This window comes from Rhea pennata, chromosome 3 (assembly GCF_028389875.1).
Source record: "Rhea pennata isolate bPtePen1 chromosome 3, bPtePen1.pri, whole genome shotgun sequence".
Classification (NCBI taxonomy): domain Eukaryota; kingdom Metazoa; phylum Chordata; class Aves; order Rheiformes; family Rheidae; genus Rhea; species Rhea pennata.
The window spans coordinates 24,762,553-24,785,519 of NC_084665.1; the positions used below are offsets into that span (position 1 = coordinate 24,762,553).

A 22,967-nucleotide genomic window follows, 5' to 3' on the forward strand; every position below is an offset into this window, starting at 1 on the left:
AAATGATATTCATGTAACTGTATTGCAAAGACAAAAATAAAGAACTATCATAGTTCAGTAGTGAAAACGTTAAACTAAATGGACCATGTTAACATTGCTGTTGATCCTGAGGAACAGTTTTTCCAGTATATGGAGCATTTTGTTTCCATTCAGCATATGTTCTCCATGGTTTTCTCTGCTCTAATTCATCCGTGTTTTTCGACAGCTCCAGATGGCGTGATGCCTCCAAGGCTTTCATCTGCCACTCCGACCAGTCTTCAGGTTGCCTGGTCTACACCAGTTCGTAACAACGCCCCAGGCTTGCCCAGCTACCAACTCCAGATGAGGCCGAGGCATTCTGCTGGTGACATTCTAGAGTACGCGGACCGTAACAAGGCCACTGTAAACTGTTAAGCAAGAGAAGTGCCATGATCTCCAATATGGCTCACCTTTATGGCTCATGATCTCAAATATAGGCTCACCTTATAATGTGTTAGTCTTTCTTTCACTGCTGGCACAATCAGCTCTGTGACTTACACTGCTTTTCTTTGCAGGTTGCTCTCCAGCCCTACTGCTTCCTTACAGCACAGGGTCAGAGATCTGCAGCCATACACTGAGTACGAGATAAGAGTGGTTGCTTCCAACGGTTATGGCAATGTTTACAGCAACTGGACTTCAATGACCACAGCAGAAGACAGTAAGCAGTCCAATTTTATTTAACTGCCTTTAGCAGAAATATAAATAACATTTCAGCTGCCACTGCACGTAATTTCTTTCGGTTATCTAGCTTTCTCAGTTACATAGCAATAATGCATTTCCTTCCTGAATATCAAGTATCAGTTATCTGAGATTTTCATTGAACAAGTGTATTTAAATACATATTTTGGGAATAAGTATCCAATTTCTTTATACTATACCTCTCCATGTATATATTTTCATATATAGTCAGGTTAAGATATACTCACAGCTTTTTAAAGGGTATTCCTTTATATACAAAAAGACTTGATTCTGATTTCAGACATAACAGAGAAAATAAGTTGAAGTGCACAGTATATGACAGTTGTCTGACTTCTGTAGTACATCTTAGGTAATCTCAGCACAGCTGAAAAGAAGTTTTCATTACAGCTGATCTGTGCTAATTCAAATTAGTGGTCTACAGGTCTAAAATTCAGTTTGTCGTTGCCAATCCCATCATTTTCTTCATTATTAGCTCTTATATTCTGCATACTCTACTTATATATGTTCAACCGTCCTTCGATTTAACAGTCAAGAGTCAGCATATAGGTACAGCCATTTTAGGTGTCAGTCTAGGAATTCGCATCTAGTGTGGTATTTAAGCAAAAACTGATGACAAAATTGGGACTTACTGTACATGAAGTACATAATATTCAGGGTTTTTTTTTAGAAGCTTAGCTATTAGTTTTCTCTTACACTGTAATAGGAAACCTAATAACACCCTTTGTGGAAAAAGCTGTTGTTTTCAAATAAAATCTTTGTTGGTGTGTTTTTATAGATCTGTAATGACCCCATTGTACTACATTTTAGAGCAATTGAAGTATTTTCTAAAGAGATTTTTCCTGTTACATCTTGTTTAATAACAAAGCAAGAAATTCTGAAGGGGGAAAAGGTGTGTTTTTGTTTTTATGATAAAAATCCAAAATCCTAGCTTCCTGGTTTCATTAATGGCCTATTTGCACAGCATTCACACTGAAATATGCTTTGCTGTTACTCTTTCTTTTACACTGATACGAGATCTGTATTTGGGACTCTGCCTTTAACGTAGCGTTCACAAGCAGTTGTTGTAGGAATTATTCAGTGCTTGTGACTCAGCTTGGTTTTAGTTCTTTTCCTAGATGGATAGCTGTCTAACTCTTTTTCTAGATGTTTCCTAAAGAATGTTCCCACAACTGGAATACATGTTTTGTTTAAAGCTGAGCAAGTAAGTCATAACAGAAATTTATCTGATAAATACATTCAAGCTTCAAAAATACGAATGCTTCTATAGATACATTACCTATGCTTATGAACAAAAGTAAGTTCTGAAGTTGGCCTCTGCAGGCTGGAGACCTGTTATCTACCTGTGAAAATCTTTGTAGAGATTCAATTCCTTTATTTTTTACTTTTTTACCGAAAGTGGATATAATAATACTAAATTTATTTAATGTTAATGATCTGATTGCAACTAGTCCACCTATTTTGTTGAAACATCAATTGTTATTTATCTCTGGTCAGATAATTCAGTGTTGTTTCTTTCTTAGATAGTAGGAGCACAGAAGTATATTTAGAAGGCATTGCTTATTAGTAAATGTAAAAACTATTTTTTGTGCAAAGTAGTAGATGTAGAACTTTCAAATTTTCTTTTTGCTAATTAAGTACCGAGCAGGAGGCTTGCACAGGATATGCATTCCAATACAGTCCTCCTTGTAAAAGTTACCTGCTGATAGAACTTGGATGGCCTTTGTGCACTGACGTGAAAATTTACCCTCTGTAAAACCTGACTGCGTAAATACCTGAAGTCAGTGCAGGAGGTAGATGTGGCCAAAGAAGATTTAAGAACAAGAGAAAATTAATATAATGCCTCTGCAGAATTTACTCAGTTCAAATATTTTGAGATTAACAATCCGTTTGCCTCTTCAGCTGTGATGCTGCATCTTGTTCCTTAGTTTAAAACAAACTTCTGTATTTCAGTTATAAACTCTATGTCTCCTTGGGGAAAATGATTTTTCCTAAAACATCCTATTCTTCTTGCATTAATACTGATGAAGAATAAGTGCTGGTGTGTGTCTGCTATCCAACAGTTCTTGTAATTTAACAACAAAACTTTCAGTGGGGGCTGAGGACTCTGGTTTTGGTGTCATTGTGGAGGGCTGCCATTTGTCAAAACATGTTCAACTCAATTACTTAAAACTGAATGATTCGCGTTGGATATGAGTAGCATTTCTGTCAAGGCTTCAATGTGTTTCTTATAAAACTGCCTATACTGACAGCTTGTTGCAAAACCTCACATAATTCCTGGCCCTGCTAACCAATACACTTTCACTTTTTGAAGTACAATTTGACAGTAGAAATTTCCCGTTATCTCTTATTCTGCTGAAATATATGTGTGTACTCATGTTCTGATTGAATTCTACACAGTGAGTGTATGTCTCGCTTGTTTCACTAAAGCATAAAATATCTGTAGGAATAAAATACATACGTGAGTATGCATATGCACACCTGCACCTGAGATCAATAGATGTAAATCAACACACCTTGTTTAAAAGTCAACGGAGTATACTAATACAAGCTGACAATTTCACAATCATTGTCTATTGAGCAGTATATTTTATTTATGATGAATATTTAGTAAACTGGGAGGAAATTAGGAAACATTAAGGAAAAATTAGCAAATGCTGCCATAAAAATCAGCTGTATCTGATAATAGAATATTTTACTATAAAGATTAGTAAGTTTGGGGATATTTTTTAATGCAAGAAAACATACTGGAAAAATTTTGACAGATTTTCAAATATTTCAATTTACAAGAGCAGGATGCTAGTAACAGATTCAGTGCATTCTTTTAAACTCTACCCTGCAAGTGCCAGATAGCAATAATATACATATCCTATGAATATTTTAAAAACTTGTTAAAGGTGTTAATAAAAGATGTTTGTTCCAGTGATCTTGGTCAGTATAGCATCAGACTATTTGCTGCCAGACAAATAAAAGCAGCTGATGAATTTCTGAATTAGATTTTGCTTTCAGTAACTTGAGTGTAAATTTTAAAGTAACTCTGTTGCAATCAGTATACTCACCACTGAACTAAGAGATCAGTATGTACCGTTGAAATGAGAGCATGTGTTGTATTTAGAAATAAAATTTCCAGATATAAAAATAAAGAAATTAATTGATTAATTGAAATTAATTTTATCATGGTAAGGCTTTGAACAATCTGGGAAGGAAGCTACAAAGGAATTGGTTATAGTTTTCTGCAGCTGGTCCTATGCCAGTTGAAGTATTCTTGTGGTATAACTTTAAGGTTGGTAAATTATACTGGGTGGCAGCTTTCCACCAGAAGTAATATTAGATGGCAGGGATAGTTCCAAAATCAAAAAGGTGCTTTTTCTTGTGTCTAAGAAAATCTATATTTATATGGACAAGTTACAAGCTACCAAAAAATTGTTACTTTTCAGAAGAAAGCTGCCAGTTCTTATCTTCTGAATGTCCCCGAAACTGTTTGCCATCCAATGAATGACCTGCGTACCCCTTCAATCATCATCCCGTTCTCTTTCACATGACTACATTTTAGTCCCTTGGGCTAGTGTACCCTCCCCATATGTGGAGTTCTTCCTGAAAGACTTTGCATGGCTTGCACTATTTGAGAGAGAGGTTTTTGTGACTTGCCTATCAGGCAGTCTAGTTTTTGTTCTTTTTCTTAGATAATGTGATTGTGAGTCCATCTCTCTTATTTATAAAGAGGCTATAGGCCTGTCCCATATTTATTCACAGTAAGTAATGTCAAAAGTACACAATACACAGTGGTGGCTTGAGATCATTATTTATGAGAATTGCTAGAGACTGCAACCAAGAAAAAAGTAAATGAAATGATGCAACGTATCAGCTGATGTATTTCCTGGAGAAATAAGGAATTGTTATTGCTATTGTACAAACTGTTCTTCCGTGCTCCTCTGGCATTCACAGCACAAAGCTTTGGTTCCAGGGTGAGGAAGAGTATTCTGTTTAAGTTTCTCTACATAGTCAACAGAGAGAGACAGGTTCCTCTATAGGGCAGTTCAGGACAGAGAGTAAATGCTGCATTTTCCCTTATCTTTCAGAAGAGCTTTCTTTCTCTGCTGATTGTATAGGGTGTCTGAAAAAAATAGTCTCCTAATATAGGCACGTAAACTAGGTCTATATAATTTAGGCATATAACCTAATCCATAGTTAATTGATGGGAGTCTGGACACCTGTGGTCAAGAAAGATAAATGGAAACTGCAGCAAGAAAAGATGAAACCTGCCGAGGTGAAAAAGGGAACAGAAAGTCACGTGAAATGTATGGCTGGGTGGATACCAGAAGGAGAGGAGAACAAATTAAACAAAAATAATATTGTGGCACATGATGAAGAGTACAAACTGCGTGGACCTGCCTTTACATTAGGAATTAGAAGTTTCTTAAATGCTAGGCAGAGGCTCTGGAACCAACACCCTGCCAGAGTAGTAGGGGTCAAAAAATCTAAATATTTTGAAGATGGTTTTCAATACATATTGGAAGGGGTTCATACCGACTGCATGTAATTGTACAAAAAGCTTAATGACTTTTGAGTTCTATGATCTGAAGTGATAAGAGAGTCCTGTGACCGCTTGTGACCAGACCTACACAACTTGGATTCTCTGCTGGATACAGTCAGTAGTTTATGAAAGGCACTACCTTTTGTTAATATGTTTAATTTCATTGCCCATGTTCCTGAAAAGAGTAAATGATTCAAGAATAAAAGGCACAGAATGTCTATTCTGCTTAGTGAGTGAGTTTCCTCGCAAATCAGGTATTTCTCATTAGCTTTAAAGGGCAGTAATCCAGGTACATGTCTCAGTATATTAATGAAAGTATAGATTCTCCAAAAATATCTCCTTGAGAGTGTATGTCCCTCTGCACCCTGGATCTGTACAATAAGTAAACAAATGTTGTGGTTCTAGTCAGGGAATTAAAAAAGATTAATGGCAGTTTTGTACCTTCATTTTAAGTAGAGTCTGAACTTTTGAAGCAGATGAACAAAATAGCCTGCCATAAAAGATAATTTCATTTGCCAAAATTAAACTACCTTCCAGTATTAATACTATAATGAAATAGTTTGAAATATGAACCAAGAATCTTAGGGAAAAAGATGCCCACAGTTCTTGTGTTCAGTAGTTACTTCTATAAACAATTACATCCAGGTAAAAATCTTTATGATTTTATTTTCATCATTGTCAGGCTGAGCTGTGTAGCTGTCATACTTTGCAGTCTTCCCTCCAGTGACAACCACATTGACAACATGTTATACTCCACATTGATTTTACAGTTAAGGAGCTGATTGTGATATATAGGGATTTTAAGAATTCAGCTGAGAGGCTGACTTTTGCCTTTTATCATTCCATTAAAATTTTATAACCATCTTTTTCATGTCATTTCATCCATGAATTCTTACTTTAGAAAGTGATAGCTACTGCTGTGAGCATAACTTTTCTCATGTTCAGAGCTTTTTATTGTATTAGCAAACTATCCCAATTATAGTTAATACTCATGTTTTACATAATTGTGGTGACCCTTTCAACCAAGCGGTATCATGCTAGTTGATTTGTATATAGAATTAGATGATTCTGCTTGCCATTTAAAAAGAAGCTACACTGAATGATTGTTGGGGATCAGGATTTAATGCTTTCCCATCCAGTGGGGCCAATTAAGCATCTCTCAAATGTCTTGTTTGAATTGAGAGAGTCTTAAAAATCTCTCTTTTAAAAGGGCAGTAGGGAATGTATGGGAAGGTATGTTAGCTACCAAAATACACTTTTTTGAGGGAGGGGGAATAGGGGGATCCAAAGTTAAAGTTTGACACTTCCTCCGATACATTACAACAGATTGTCTTTAAGGAATATGTCTAAACTCTGTGGGGGTTTGAAGCACAGGTTCAACTAATTATCATGAATGTGTCGCCTCTAATGCCAGCAACTTATTCACAGTAGGAATAAAAAGGCTTATCCATCTCCTCGCAACAAATGGCTTGATTGCTGGGTTTTTTTTTTTCCCCCTTTTCCTTCAGCAGAAGCTCACAGTATGATAGCTCATATGAGGTATAATTAGATAAAATGTTAGTATGTAGTGCAGTGGTAAATATTACATATTTCAAATTGCCCCGACCCCCCCCAATTAAACTAGAATTTGATTCTCAAGATCCTCAGTTCCAAAAGGGATTTTTCTCCTTCCCTCCTATCTGGCAAAATTTTTACTCTAGAGAATACCTAGTCTAGGTTTACATCCCCACTCCTCCATTTCTCAGTGAGTCTAAATAACAGACCAAATTTTGTTCCAGTTTATGACCTAATTGGTTTGCCCATGTGTGCGTGCAAATAGAATTGGGTTGCTCTTTTCTACAGATCATCTTTTTTATTTGTAAATTCAGAATTCTAAATTAATTCTACAGTGCACAAGCATTAGTGTAGAACTCTGACCGTGTTCTCATTGTGGGTAGAACAGAATTTTTGATATGGATGAGTTTATGGAGTTGCTTTGTGATGCATCATATAATGAAAAACACTTTTTTTCAAATATAAAGGCAAAAAAAGCTTACTATATAAGTTACCACAAACTTTAGTGGAATAATCCTGATTTATCTCTTTCTGTATGTGGGAGGGGAATCCCACATTCTGACTGCTTCAGCTGTTATTCTGAAATAGAGAAAGAACCATTCTTTGTGCTGGATTTGTTTTTTCTAAGCTTCCTGTTTCTCTCTCTCTCTCTTCACTTTAAAATTAACAGGAGTTACTTTAACTTGTGGTGAAGTGAGTATTTCTTCTTATGGAGGTATTGTTCATTGTGGTTTGGACAGCAATAGCACTTCACTAGGAGTTCAGTGATAGTGTTGTTGACTATTGTGGAATCCCACATATGCTTTGATATGTGCCATGGAGTCTTAGCATACACGCAGTCGCTGATGAATTTTAAATTTTCAACCCTTGATATTTGAAACTTACCTCCCTAAAAATCCCCAAACCTAAAGCTATTTTAAACAATTACTAAATCCAAGTATATCTTTTTTTAAGATTTCAATAAAATGTAATGTTCACAGAAAAATCTCATAAATGTCAAAATCGCTATGGGCAGAATAGGGGGAATATAGCATTTTCTTGATCTGCTGTAGCAATTTATAGATTTCAGGACGTGGTTTATAAGAATGCTAAATGTTCTGGAATTACAGCTGTTACTGATCAGTGATTGAGCCAGATTTGTGTTATTGCACCATGTTCTTGCTTGTACCTAGAGAGCAGTAAAGCCTCAATATAATAAAAAGCACCTGCATTTTAAATGAAATTTCAATTGAAAAACTTAACAGCCCTTCAAATTGCAGAATTTAACGCAGCCCAGTAAAGCTTAAATAACACTTTGCCTCCACAGGCTGAGGGTTTTGCATTCAAGGTGACTTGATTGTGTCGCATGGTGAAATTATTTACAATTAAGGAATTTCTCTGGAGGGCTGCAGAGTATTTGCTGTTCCACAACACCTATGCAGGCATATGGTCGGTCTTTTTCAGTATTCATAGAAGCTCCTGAACCTTTATGATAATTGAATCAGTTAGAGTGCTGAGTGGAGCAAGCATAAAACCTGTTAACCTAAAGGTCAGATCTGTGCATTGTTTATTTATCAGTAGGTGAAAGAGCTAAATCGGCAGCTTCTGTCACAGTCACAGTAAAAAATCACCTATAATATTAACAGGGAGTAGATAAATTGCAAAAAATGGATTAGAATTATAAACAGAATGAAGTAAAATATTGAATATATAATGCGAGATGCAATAGGGACTTACTGAGCTGCAAAATATGCAGCTTTGTTATGACTGTGCTGTTGGCTGCAATTAGTAGCTAGTGCTCTAGAAAAATGTCAACAAAAGCTAGAACTGCAGTTCTATATTGATACTTACCCTTACACTTTCTGCACATGCTAATGGCATCAGTAGGACATCATTGAGACACATGAGGGAAAAAGATGCAGAGAAAGAAGAAGGAAGGTTGGGAGCAGAGACAATGTGCCTAAAGAGCAGCCTGCCTTTGAGAAGAAAGCCATATTCATCCCGTAAATAGCTGGGCCTACAGTTTGTAAGGAAATAGACTGTTTGATAGATTTGAACTTTTTTGTCATTTTGAGACTCTTTTGATGAATAACACTTGCTAATGCTAACTTTTACAAATCACAGAATTCTAGTAATTTTCCTTTTCTTTTTTTCCTGTTACAGAGCCTGGACCTATAGATCCACCACTTTTATTGAATGTCACATCGAGGGCAGCAAGCATCATCTGGCAGCATCCTTTAAAGCAAAATGGCATTATCACTCATTATAATATTTACCAAAATGGCCAACTGCATGCTACAGTGCTAGGAACTAGATCCAACTGCACTGTACAAGACTTGCATCCTTACACTGTCTATGTATTTCAGGTAGAAGGATGCACCTCTAAAGGATGCTCTCTTTCACCCAAGACTCCAGAAATACGGACTTCTCCAGATGCACCTGAAGGTATTTCTGCCCCGGAACTGTATTCTGATACACCAACATCTGTGGTCATATCATGGAAGCAGCCTGCTCATCCAAATGGTTTGGTGGAAAACCTTACAATAGAAAGGAGAGTTAAGGGTACAGAGCAAATATCAACTCTGGTGACTCTCCCTCTCAGTCATTCTATGAGTTATATTGACCAGAGTACTGCTCTGAGCCCTTGGCAGAAATTTGAATACAGAATACTGATGAGTACTCTTCATGGAGGCACAAACAGCAGTACGTGGTCAGAAGTTACCACTAGACCATCCAGGCCTGCTGGTGTTCTACCACCTGATGCAGAAGTGCTGGGACCCCATTCGATCAAGGTAGGAAAATTTCTTATTGCCTTACAGCTTTTACAAGTTTTCCTTGTAGCAACTGTGTATTTAAGAGAGACATCTGCTGGCTGAGCCAACAGATTTCATTGCTGCGGGGGTAGATAAATAATTAGTGTCTGTCCTTTGGCTCAAAACCATTAGCTTCCTTTCCAGTTTTTCTTTACACCAGCCTCTTGGCATTATACTCCACATTTTTTTTAACTTGTGCACCTGACATAATATTTTGGATATTACGCTTGAATGCTTACTTTTAACTTCCTAATCAGATCAGAAAATGAACTACTACCTTCCCCCAAATTTGAAGACTTCATTAAAATGCTAGGAAGTAACAAGAATTTTTATATAATTAAAACTTTTATGTAATTACTAGATTTTTTTTAACAGCAAATGAGGAAAAAATAGCATTATGATTCTCTTGATTTAGAAAAGAATAGTCTTACAGGACTACCTAGGAAGTTTTCAATTATTCACATCGTTCTGTTGGGAATGAACTCTAGAGGACAGGATAACTACCATTGTTTTGGCTTGCATACAAACTTCATTCAAGGGAAATTAGTGTAACCAAACAAGAGGGATTTTGTAGCTTAGAAGCCTCTTTTGTGTAAATACACACATGCTTCCATGGATTCAGTCTTGTACTAATGCCAAAAGTATTGGTACAGTAGCTTGCTCACCAGAGCACAAAACAAAGGATATTTGCATAAGATTGAAGTTCATCTGTTAGATTTATTATTTTTGGTATACATTGTATTTTCAAAAGGTAAACATAAAATGGTGTTACCGATGCAGTCTGAATAATCTGAGGATATGAATTTAAGCAGCAAACCAATGCATTTTTTTTCGTTTGTTCACACACAGTTTTAGGCTATGACAAAAGCTATTCACCATTAGATAAAAAATTCTTGAGTTTTTTAAATTATGTTTTAATATCTGAGGTGTTGCATGTTACCTCCACATAGATAGCAAATGAGCTCAGTATGCATACAATGCTTACTGTAAGAATTAATAATGGTCGACCACTAGTAATTGTGATGAATTACCACAGTGCTTCTTAGAGGTTTGGACTATCTTCTTTCTGGTGATTCCAGAAGCAACTCTGCACTCTATATCTATATATCTACCTTTGTAGATATGTCTTAATATCCACGACAATTTACAGTAAAGCATTTTTTCATGGATTTACCAAGAGAATTAACACTGAGTAAATAGTGGCCCTAGTTCAATGACGTGCTTACACACATATCCACATTTTATTACAGCAGCTTTTACACATTATCTTCAACTCTATTTGAGCACAAAAAAGAAGTCACTGCAACCTTTAATGCTTCAGTTAATGTGATAAAAGCATAATAATTTTATACCTTACCCATATTTTTTCTTTCTTTCTCCAAGTGCAGTCAACACTCAATCCCAATTTTAAAAAGCCAATGAGTTATTAGAGGTCTTGTCATTCTTTACTGGATATCTTCCTTGAGATCAGAGGTGTGGGCTCAGTCATAATTTTATTGCCTTTTCCTCACTCCAAATTTAAGGAATCTACTCATGCTGAAAGTCAGTTTGATCATTTCTTTCTTCTGTGACCAGAAATCTGGCAGTGCAGTCTTCATTCAGTAATAATTCAATTTCAATAATACTTTTCCCCTTCTTCTTCTTCTTTTTTTTTTTTTTTTTTTTTTCTTCCCCAGATTTTGCCATCTTGCCAAGGAGTTCAAATGCTTTGTTTTTCTCTTCTTCAGTCAATCATTAACATTAAAAGCCCTTAAATATCTACATTGTATGACCTTCTGAATGAGTGGTGATCGTATTTTGTGTCACTGCTGCTCTTGCGGTCTCAGACTTGGTTTTTCCATCTGGAGACACATGTCAATTTGGTTTATTAAGACTACTTTCTGTCAAAGATGCTGAAGTTGGGATGTATTTATTACTATGGCTCATTTTATTGATTTTAAATATTTAGGTTAAAAATTTAAAAGTAGTTAGAGGTGGCAGCATTTAATTCAGAAAAGTGACTTATGTGTGTGCCTTTCAAAATATACTCTTATCTGACTGTCTGTCCTGTAGTAAAAATTCCCTCTCTCAGTGTACTGAGTATTGGTATCCTTTGCTAGTACTGACATAAATTTTTCTAGGTTATCTAGTGTTTTATTTTACTTAGTTCTGTTTAATTTGATGATTATCATAATATGTGGGATGTAGCCCTCCCCCCCAAAATGCGATAAATGTCCGATGAAATGAGTGAACTTTGCACAGTTCCTCTGTGTAGGCTATTCCGTAGCTGAAACAAAATCCTACTGCTGATTTCTAAGGTTCTAAGAGTTCTTAAAACTCTTAAGACTTCCTTTGCTTGCCAGAGTTCCTTTTTTTCCCTTTACACGGTCTTCAAAGAAGTGAAACAAACTTGTAGGTGCAGTAGAGCTCATTGTACTGTATAGTTGAAGAGGTCACGGATGAGGCCTGCTGCGTCTAGTGGATTACTCACCTTCTGCTTGTTTGCAGATGGTAAATCCATGCAAAAGTGCCTGGGATTTCATCTTACCCACTGGCTTTCTTGCAAGTCTGCCAGTTAGATTAGCTCAGTGATGGAGCTGTTTCCTTCTCTTAAATGTTATGGCAAGTTCACCTCAAGAGTAGTAAGACTCTGAAACCACCCAATGGGCATTGCTGTGGCGTTGAAGCTGGGCTGTGGCCCATGTGACTGTCCTGTGGCGGGAAAACACAAGAGGAACAAAGTAGCATCTGCTTTCAAACCTTTGCCTGCTTTGCTCTGCCCTTTCACAAATAGGGGGGATCTGCAAAGCGCCTGTGTGCCTTCTCCTCAGAGCTGTGTTAGATTCACAGCCAGAACAACTGTTGAATCCGATGAATCTGGTTCGGGATGCTTTACACTCGTGCCTTTAAGCTCCGATGAGAGCCCCAGCAAGGCACGCTTTCCCTTTTCGCTAGATCAAGCCTACCACACCCTCGGTGGATACGTAGTGCACGAATCAAATTTGTAGAATCTGTTCGTGCTGTACAACACTCGTCACATTCAGTATCTGCAAAGGTAACTTAGATGGAGAATGGAAAATAAACAACCTTTTCAGGAGTGAGCCAGCATGAGATTTTAATTACCTCTTGCTCCAGAGAGAGCTGTCCTTCCAGGTTAGAGCTGAAAGTATTGGCAGGGCACTGTGGGAAAGATTAGTGAGAGGCTCCTCTACCACGCCAGAGTTGCAAATCAATAGAGGCTTTCACTTGTCAGTGCAACCAATCCCTAAACCATGAGCACAAATATTTACTCATACTGAAAACAGAGGGAATTTATAATAAAAGAGAAACATATTTCCATTCCTTTATTTAGTCATAGAATCAATGTAAATGATTTGGGGGCATGAAGAATTCAAAGCGCTCCAGTGTAATACTCACTTGAGTATACAGCTTATTTACACAGACCAAAGCTTTCACTCTGCAAGGAGGAAACATCAGCACAGCAGGTCACTCTCTTAGCATAAACGTTTCTGATGTACATGCGCTCCTTTTACATTTAATTTTAATCAGAATGGAATGATATCTCTCAATAACATTTAGCTTGCTTTTTTGTGCAGCAGAAAGTATAAAGCTGTTGATAATTTTTAAAGTACCCATTTCTGTGACACCTACATGATATTCTTTAATATTTGCTGAATTGATAATGCTCATGGTAGCAGACTATACTGCGCAATAAACTGCTTTTGTGGCTGATTAAATGCCAAAGTGAAGTGGAGGTATTCAGCAACTGCAAAAGCCATTTATTTAGTATATGCCAATGCCATGAACATTATTCCTGTTACACAAGATTTGCTCTACCCTAATGTACAGAAGTGTAAAAGAAATTGTTTCCTTTTCTTGTGAGGGTTGCAATTGCTATGCTGCTTCAATCTCACACTTCACGCTGATACAACATTCGGGAAAGGAACTGGGTTGAGTAGCTTTGAGAAAGAGGCTGATTTACCCAGTGAGTAATTATTTAAAGGAGTTCTTTCTGTAGGAAAAGCATTATGTGACCGAAAATGCTGAGCTAAATTAGCTAGTATGTAAATTCTCCAACTTTGGCCATTTAGCTTTAGATAGGATGACTTCCCTTTCTGTGCTGCTGTTCGCCGCCGAGGGCTTTGGCCTGGGGAAGAGAGCTGTAGTCTTGATTACTGGCTTAACTGGAGACTTGCTGCTAGTGACTGCTGTGATGCTGAGCGAGCGTAGGGGGGTGCACGTTTGGCTTTATTGTTCTCCCTTGCCAATCCTTGCCAGCAACTGAACTGCTGATAGAGAAGAAATTGCAGCCATTTTCTGTTGTATTTTGCATAACCTTTTTTTTCAAGGTGGTTGGTGTGAGCTCTACTTATTGTTCTGACAAGGGAAAGGAAAATTTTCCTTTGTGGTGCTCAGATAGGTGATAAGAGAATGATTTCATCCCAGTTGGGCAATACCTTCTTAGAATATAGTCCTTGTTGTCAGGCTATCCTTTCATGGTAACTTCAGTTACAGAAATTCCCTGTGCTTTGATTAGATGCAAAACGAGAAAAATAAAAACTTATTCTGATTTCATTGACTTTTCCCTTAATATATGTTAGCTATACTGTCTGTTAAAAATATATTTCTTCCTTTTGCAATGGTAATTCTGTAGCACCCAACCATCTTTCTCCTCATTTCTTTTTTTGCATATGGATTTCATATCATATCATTCATTTTGCATGGCTGATTTCCTTTTCCTAACTGTTTCTTCATGAATTCTCTAACTGAGGAAGGATTCCAGACTTTGTAGTTCATTGTTTCATTCTTTACTTTTTCCCTCAGAGATGGCAATCTCTTAACTTACAGCTCACTGTCATAGTTTTCTTTGTATTAGAAGAAGCTGCAGCAGAGTTTTTCTACCCTACAGACTGAACAACACTTTAAGTTTGCTGTCTGCAGGATATTCAAGGGTTTCAGTCTGCATCTAGTCTTTGTAGAAGATCTATCATTTATTGCTGTAGAGTGATAAACTGCTCTAGTGGCCATTTCTCAAATTTGACTACTAAATTGCATGTGCAGCTGAGCAAACAAAAATAAACAAGGCTAAATTTTAATGCTTAACTTCTGTTCTTCATTAGCACAGAAGTTGGACAGTGGACTGCTAAATACCTGTTATTCAGTAAACTGGCTGCAACTAAAAGATCCAAGGGAAAGATTTCATTCGTATGGAATGGATACCATTCATACATTTAAGCCAATTATGAAATAATCTGCAGTTGCAGTTTGAATATCATCAGTGAGAAGGAAGGTATTTTTTCTATCCATTTTCTGCTTCCTGTGGAATTACAATTACAGGCACATGTTGAGCTTGGTTTAGTCTCAGACATTAATGTTTACTATGCTGTGAAGTTACTTCTGATTGATAAGATATTATTGAACAATATTATAATAATTCCATGCTCAGTGATTCAGAGAGGTGACTCTTTAGTGTTTTACCTCTGCAGACCACTCTGTCACTATTATGACCCTTCTTCTCTCCCTGGTTAAAACTTGTTGTCTTTTGATCTTTCTTTCCCAAAGTGCTTCAGACCACAGCGGCCTGAGAAGAACATTGTGAGAGTATGAACAACCCTGATACCTAGGCCTTGTGTGTTAAAGGGAGAGCTGATAGGGCCACCTAGCAGCTTCATAATGGGGAGGAAAAAAAGTATGGACTTTATTCACCACTGTATTTGTTCCAGATTTTATGCAGGAATGGCTGGTGCACTGGGGAAGTTGTTTAGGAGCAATCAATCCTTGTGCGAAGATTGCCTTGTAATGCTGCTAAGGTCAGCGAGACCTTGGTTTATTTGCCACTTAACTGCTGCTTGAGCGAGTTAGGATACTCCAGCACCCATAGGAACAACCTTAACTTGCACACCTGAGGTTTTCTACATTTTAGGATTGTAATTTCTTGCACAGCTTGCTCATTTGGTACAGGTCATACAGTGGGGTGAACTAATCAGGGTTTCATCAGCATATCACCTTGCACTTAATATAGCTTAAAAACTTTACTATGGAGGGTATTTAGGATCATAAAGAAATTTCCTTCTGTTTTTCCCCTACTCAAACCAAGCACTTCTTGAAGTTTTTGCAGTAACAATTTATTACTGCAAACTTGATCCAATAGTTCTGTGGATAATATGTGGTGAAGTTGGATAAAATGTATGTGCAAATGGATAAGAATATTTATAATTGACCTCTGTCAGGATTTGCTTTTCTGGTGTGATGTTGGCTTCGTATTGAATCCCAGTATAATTTCTGCTAAGACAGATAAGAACTCACGAGGAAATTCATCTCCCAACTACTTTTTTTTTTTTTTTTTTTTTTTTTTTTTTTTTTTTTTTTTTTGTTGGTAGAGCACTATAGTCCGGTGGCTAGAATGCAGAATTAGGGCAGCAGGTTTTTGTTTTCAGTTTTGTTCCTTTTTGATACATGACTTAGTCTGGGATTTAGTCTATTCATCTATAAAACTGAATAATAATACTTGCAATTTGAGACTTACAATGTGCTTTGAGACCAACAGTGAAAAGCTCTCCATAGTGTGTTTATCCTGTTTGTAGATGTTACAAGCAGTAGCTAGGAGAAATGAGGATAAAGTGAAGCCAAACATGCTGATTTAAAAGCAAACTGTCAAAGCCAGACCTGAGCTAGTAAAACGGCGAACCGTGTGCCAATGCCTCTTTTAACAGAGTTCAGAATTTGCAGGGTTCCAACTGCTGTCAGAAAGAAAAGATTTCCAAGGTTATAACTGCTTAATGAGGGGAAAATGGCTAATTTCTGTCTCTTTAAATTTTGTGGTGAAGAAAATAAGGTGCTTTGATCTTTAAATGACAGCTTCCAGAGTCATTACATTGAATCAGTTAATCTCTCCCAGTAGTTACCTTATTCTGTCTTCCTCATGGGCATCCTCTTTCATGATCTCAATGCTGAGCTTCAAATCAATGAACAAACTGTTACTGCTTCCAACACAGCCTGTCTACTGAGCTTTTCTGCTTTCATGAATTGCCAAGCTCTGACCTCAAAACCTGGCAGAACAAAGTGGAGAAGAGGTCCAGTCGCGCAGTGCGTGTGTTAACCAGGCTGGCTCTACCATCTTCGTTCACACGGTACTGGTCATGCAGTCCCTTGTCCTTGACCTGTCGTTGAAGCGTAGAGGCCACAGCCTTCCTTCCCTAACAGAGGGAGGCTTGTCAGCAACTGCATCTCCTGTCGTTTCCAGGTGACATTTGTGATTCAGAGCAATTCAGGTGACCAGTGCTGTGAGTATCCTTTATATCCCATCTAATTTTAAGAATATTAACCAAAGCACACTATCTTGGTATGAAAGATCCACGACTAGCAAGAAGTGAGTTGCATAGCTGTGTTATCATGCTGCTGACAGAATATGCTGTCTTTTTGTTCAGCCTGTTTTTAATTTTTCTTTAAAAAAAATAAGCGTGCAAGAGAAACTTCCCAGTATAAACCCCATAGTGCATGTATGTTACGTACAGTATGAAGCATATTGTCGACAAATGCACAGCAATTGTCGTGAAATAACACCTGGGAGTTTTTTTCCAAGTTTTACCACATAGCACACCCTGTATAAGACTCACAAACTGAGGTTCTGGAGCAGTATCTATTATTCTAGATATGTAATTAATCTGTTCCTTTCTGTAAGCCCCTTCTGTGTATAGCAAGTCCCTTCTGTATATAGCAAGTTCTGTTAAGTAATTTTGTGCTGTTAGACATAAAAGTTATGTATCTAAAATGTAATTTAATTCAAAACTAATTCCTCTTCCCTTCCAAGAAATAAAGCTAAATTTTGTGTAAGGGTGAACATTTCTAGACAGTTTTCTATTTTAAGAGTATAGTACCAGGAATGTTCCAAAGCATTTGACATATACGTATAATTCATTTATTAAACTATAACTATATATAGAACATTTAGTTCTTTTATTAGTAGACCCCTGCATTAAGCAACAAATAGGAGGGTTTCTTTTTCATTGATAAGCAATGACAGATTTATTGTATTAGTAATCCAAAGAAAGATCTAGTGTATATCGTGTTTACTCACCATCATTGAGGCTGAACTGTGGGACAAGTGCTACATCTCAAATAAAAACAGTATAATCATCTTTGAAGAAACGTGTGTTTTGCTGTAGTGTGTCAGACCAGTGGTCCCTAAAGCCTTCTGTGCTTCTTCAGGCTACTTCAAAGGTATGTCCCTGAAAATAAAAGTGAGCTGTGTACATTCCTCTCTTGGTGTGAGGGGAGTGCCTGCAGTGAGAGTATGCAGTAGGAAAGCAACAGAAACCATTGGTTCTTAAAATAGTATCTGAAATTCAGTAGCCTGAATGCTTTCCACCTGCATTTAAAACCAAAGCTTTCTATTGCCTGTTTTAATCCTCCTGTGCTTCTTGAACATAGGACCAAATTGCACAAACTACTTTAGAAAGAAAGTTTCACTCAATATGTGTGAGAGATGCAGAACTGGTTCCTGCCTTCTGTGCAATTTTACGTTGCTTTATTAATCATATTTTCTTTATTTGCTCAATCATAAGTTGGGGCCAAAAGTAACAAATCTGAATACAGCATTTGATAATTAGCCAGAGCTAAGCCTTTCCTATGTGGGCACCAGTAATCTTGTTTGCGCTCTCTTTACTCAAGATCACCCTGTTTCTAATTCTCTGTTTAATAGTATTCCAGATTATGTTATCAAAATGCTTCAGCTTTCTCCAGTACTTTGCTGCCAGGTTTCTTATGAGTCTGTAGGCCTAAGAGGTCCTTCCGTACCTAAGATATAACATTTCCTAATCCCCAAGGGTCCTTCAAAAATCGTTTTATAAATCAAGCTTCTATGTTTCCAGGGCTATGTGCAACTGTTCGTCTACCTTCTTAAAGACACTCACTTTGGAGACTGAGAGAATTAAGCCAAAAGTTCAACATAAAGTATTTTTGGTATTGCTGTTTAACACTTAGTTGTTATCTTTATTCTATTCTGCACATATGTTCAGCTGGATGTTCCCTGTTTCTGTGTTCTTTGCAATCTCAGATTCAGTCCTTCGTTATGCCATGCCTGGGAGGAAAAGAGGCAACAACTGTTACATATGAGTGGGTCAGCAGCAAGGAAAACCGTCACAGCGATGAGCAAAGCAAAGCTTCCCACACTGGGAGTTCTAGAGGAAGGAGGATAACAGATGCAGTTAGCCAGCTTTATGAAATTTTGAAGTTCTTAATACAGTTACATTTCCTCTTTTTGTCTGTTGGAAGTTCCCTCTTTTGTGATGCTTTGGTTAAAAAGCCTTAAAAAAAGATTGAGAACATCCTTGTACTTTTGGGGACAATGATTTAGGTCTGATTCCTCACTGGATTTGATAAGAATGAATAGATAGAATAACATGCTTTTAAAAAGCCAGAGAAATTAATTTGACAGCATCCTAAAAGTGGCAATGAGTCAGCCTTTTCCTTGGCTTTTTTTTGGTTTTGGTTTTGTAAATGGATAAATCATATCAAAACTGCAGTAACTGTAGTAGTGTATATAAAACTATACCATAAATTCTATATATAATTTCAAATTTTCCTGTTATAAAGTTTCTCAGCATAATTGTGGCATTCTAAAAACAGAAAATTGTTTCTGTTAGTCTGCTAGTTACCATTATAACCTATAATGGAAAAATAAAGGGAAAAAATAATATACTTTGTTGTTTAAAGAGTGTGGACAGACTCTTGTTTCTCAATAACACAATTATACATTTCTTAAAATTATTTAGCTCAGTTGGTTACAGTGTGGTGCTACTAATGCCAAGGTCGTGGGTTCAATCCCCCCATGCTTGGGGGGTTGGACTAGATGATCTTCAGAGGTCCCTTCCAACCTTACCAATTCTATGATTCTATGATTCAAAAAAGAGTTTTTTTTTTTCTTTTTAGTCTGCCAGTAAAAGATCAGCACCGCAGGCAACGCACCCTAAGGAAACAAATGGCAATTAGTGATACTTAGGAAAGTTAGTGTACTTTGCTAATGCATCTAAACATGTCACAGAATTTAGAGTGGGGAAGTGAAGTAGTCCCACTTTACTGGTGAAGTCAAACAGATTGTCAGTGGCACAGCTGCTAGTTACCTAACTTTCAAAACATTAAAGGAGATTAGTTTTCTTACTGATGTAGCTTTAAAAATTGAATCTCAGCTACCTGAGCAAGGTCACTCACAAAGTCTGTCTTTATAAAGAAGGAAAAGTGCATCTGGATATCACAGTTGTCTCCATTTATAGCATATTACTTCTGTATTTCTGCATTCTGATTGTAAGAAATCTGTATTTTTGTCTCCTCCTCTGTCCTTTCAGGTCTCTTGGAAACCTCCTCTCATACAGAACGGAGAAATCCTTAACTATGAGATTCGCATGCCTGATCCAAGAATTGTCATCACTGGGAATACTTCGTCAACATTAAGTCATTTGGTGACTAATCTTATACCCTATACAAACTACTCAGTCACTGTAATAGCTTGTTCTGGAGGTGGTGGCTTTCTAGGAGGCTGCACGGAGAGTTTACCTACCAGTGTGACTACGCATGCAACAGTTCCCCAGGGTATTAGTCCGTTGTCCGTGACTCCAATCAGTGAATCCTTCATTGCCATTTCTTGGCAACCACCTCTAAGACCTAATGGCCCTCATCTGAGGTAAGCTTTCTGTTGCAGCTGAAGGTGACAGCTTTCTTCTCGTTACCTAAATCTGACTCGGAAAAATCTGAGGGATGCAAACTTATAATGCAGTCTCTTATTTTTCCTCACCTGTAGAAGTTCCTCTTTCAGGAGTCATAAGTGGACTCATGTGAAGTGGTTATCTCTAGAGGGAGATCTGAATCTTTTTCAACTTACTTTGTGCAAGTGTGGCATCTGTGCTATGGAATTTGCTTTTCAGAACAGAGTCAAGAATCTTAAGTGCTTCAGAGCAGCACTTGAAAAGTGCACTGCCTGAAAAGCTAGAAGCAGCAAACACAGGATCTTAACAAAGCCATAACTGCTGTGAGCTGCAGCACCAGCCACTTTTTCAGAATGAGTTCAGGCAACACATTGCATCAACAAAATGACAAAGTGTGAGATCTCTGTGAACACCAGTATTCAGCACATCCGATACTCTGGGTGGGTTATTCCAGATGAAATTTCCCATTTGGTAGTGTGGTGACACAAAATAAGCTTTAGAACATAACTGATTAAGGATTTGTAAATGAATGAGTGTGTAAGAAAAGTGGAAGTTAAAATGGTAGAAGTTTGCAGGCAGAGCTAAAAACTAGAAATGCAAGGAAATGCTGGGTAAAGCTGTCTGGATTTCTCCACGGGAACTAGAGGCATGTTTTCTGACATTTGTCTGGAATGATGGTGTGGGATCCTCATTCAAAATTATGCTTACTGAGTATATATAAATGTGTGTTTGCTTGAAAAGAACATTGTGAAGACAAGTATATATTTATACACACCACAAAAAATATCAGAACAAAATCTTTCATTCACTGCTTTAAGGTATTGTGGAACGTTGTGCATGGAATTATATCTCTGTACTCCATATGTTCTGGTTAACAGTGCTCTTCTAAATGCATTGATGGGTTCAATAATTATCATGTAACGCCATTTCAGTTGCATATATTATTACACCACAGTAGCTTGACTCTTTCTTCAGGCTTAATTAGGGCACACTACAACTGAATGAGATGATGATTACTGTACAGTAAAATTTGAAGTTTTTGAAAAGCAATCTCTGTTATTTTGAGGTTAACAACATGACCGTTTTACTATAGATTATTGAAGTAATTCAGCACGACCTACGTCTGCAAACTTCATTTCCTTCATGGTGTGCCACAGTGCCCTCTACAAGAACAACCACTGAAGCAGCTGCTCTGTACAGCATGATGGAGCAAGAAGTCTGCAGCAAGCAGAGTAGCAGCAGCAGCTGCCAGTGGGGGTGATTTACACTCCATCACCATTCAGTGTTCAAAAAGATTTTGATGCTTTTCATGACTTGTCTATGAATTATATTGGACAGAATATGCGAGGATTGTTCCTAATAAAACTGTAATGTTCTATCTTTGGGTTCTGTTGGCACTAAGGAACCACCAATGTGAGAGTTGTTGTGAACATCTGAATTGATGAAATTGTGGTTTAAATGGTTTTTATTATTTAATGTCTGAAGTTTTACTCCCAAGCACTACAGTAATTTTGTTTAACGTCGTTAAGGACGGCAGTGCAATGCTTGTTTACACATGTTGAGGTTTATTCTCTAAAATTAAGTGTGCAAGTCCAGTCACACTTGTGCATCCAAGGTTCCATGGAGCACGGGAATTCTCAGCTCTTTTGTAAAAGAGCTTCTCTATAGACTTCTGCTTATGAAGCAGTGCAGAATCACTATATGCAGTCTCAAGTCGGGAATGATATTGTACAACATTTCCTCATCTCGCTGGAGCTTTTTTAAGAGAAAAAAGATAAGTCAAATTATACACGAACCCAGTGGTCAGAAAAATCGTTAACACTGGATGGTGAACACCATCAAGGCTAAGCATTCTACAGAATACGTAAACACAGAAGGAAATATTTTTAGAAATAAGAGCTTGAAGTGAGAGTCCTTAAGATCTACCTGAGTGTCCACATAGTCTTGATAGGATTTCAAAAGATAACACCTTTCCAGCTGAGGTGGAATACACAGCTCAGAATTTCAGGGGATTGAATTGCATATTTAAGTGACTAAATACACATATGGCCCTAACTTACTGAGCATCAGTGGAAACACTACTGTAACTACAGTTTGATTAAAACTGCAACTCACCAGTCAAAGCAATTCTAAGTGGTTCTGTAACTGCTGGGAAATAAACAAATATCTGGTGCCTTATGAAAGAAAGCACTACCATCAAACTGAGACAGAAGTCCTGCTGAAAAGTCCTGTGGAATTTACTGAAGAATAATAATCTTAGAAGGTTTCAAACAACTCTATATAATTTTGTTTCCGTTAGAATACAATTTTCTATTTATTCCTTAGAATGATTAGGGAATGCAAAATATGTTATCCCCTTTAATTTGTAGAGACATGAAGAGTTTTAATCTCTGTTAAATTCTTTAAGGTTTTTGCAGAAAAGTTGAGAAAGAGTGAGTAATGAAGAATGGAGGAGAGACATACTGCCTGAATCAGAGAGTCTCATGGCTCAGTTGATGAAAGATGGGCCTGAGCTGACCTACTCTTTGGAGCAGAGACAGAAATACAACTTCAGATTCCAAATAAAATCAGGATGAAATAATTTGGTCTTTCAATCTCACACCCTGAATGTCTACCCAAATACAAAGGGGCCTCACTAAGCTCTACAGATGGATTGGCTAACTCATTCCATGACTGTCTGTCACTTTAATTAAC

At 37.3% G+C, this 22,967-nt stretch overlaps 1 protein-coding gene across 1 annotated transcript in view; it reads left to right on the forward strand.

Moving 5' to 3' along the window:
* USH2A (usherin) overlaps positions 1 to 22,967 on the forward strand; it is a 397,775-nt gene that overhangs the window by 254,831 nt on the left and 119,977 nt on the right. The window contains exons 38-41 of the mRNA XM_062573566.1: positions 206 to 356; positions 534 to 676; positions 8,945 to 9,573; positions 19,917 to 20,251. Coding sequence (XP_062429550.1) covers positions 206 to 356; positions 534 to 676; positions 8,945 to 9,573; positions 19,917 to 20,251 — 1,258 coding nt within the window. The remainder of the gene's footprint in view (positions 1 to 205; positions 357 to 533; positions 677 to 8,944; positions 9,574 to 19,916; positions 20,252 to 22,967) is intronic.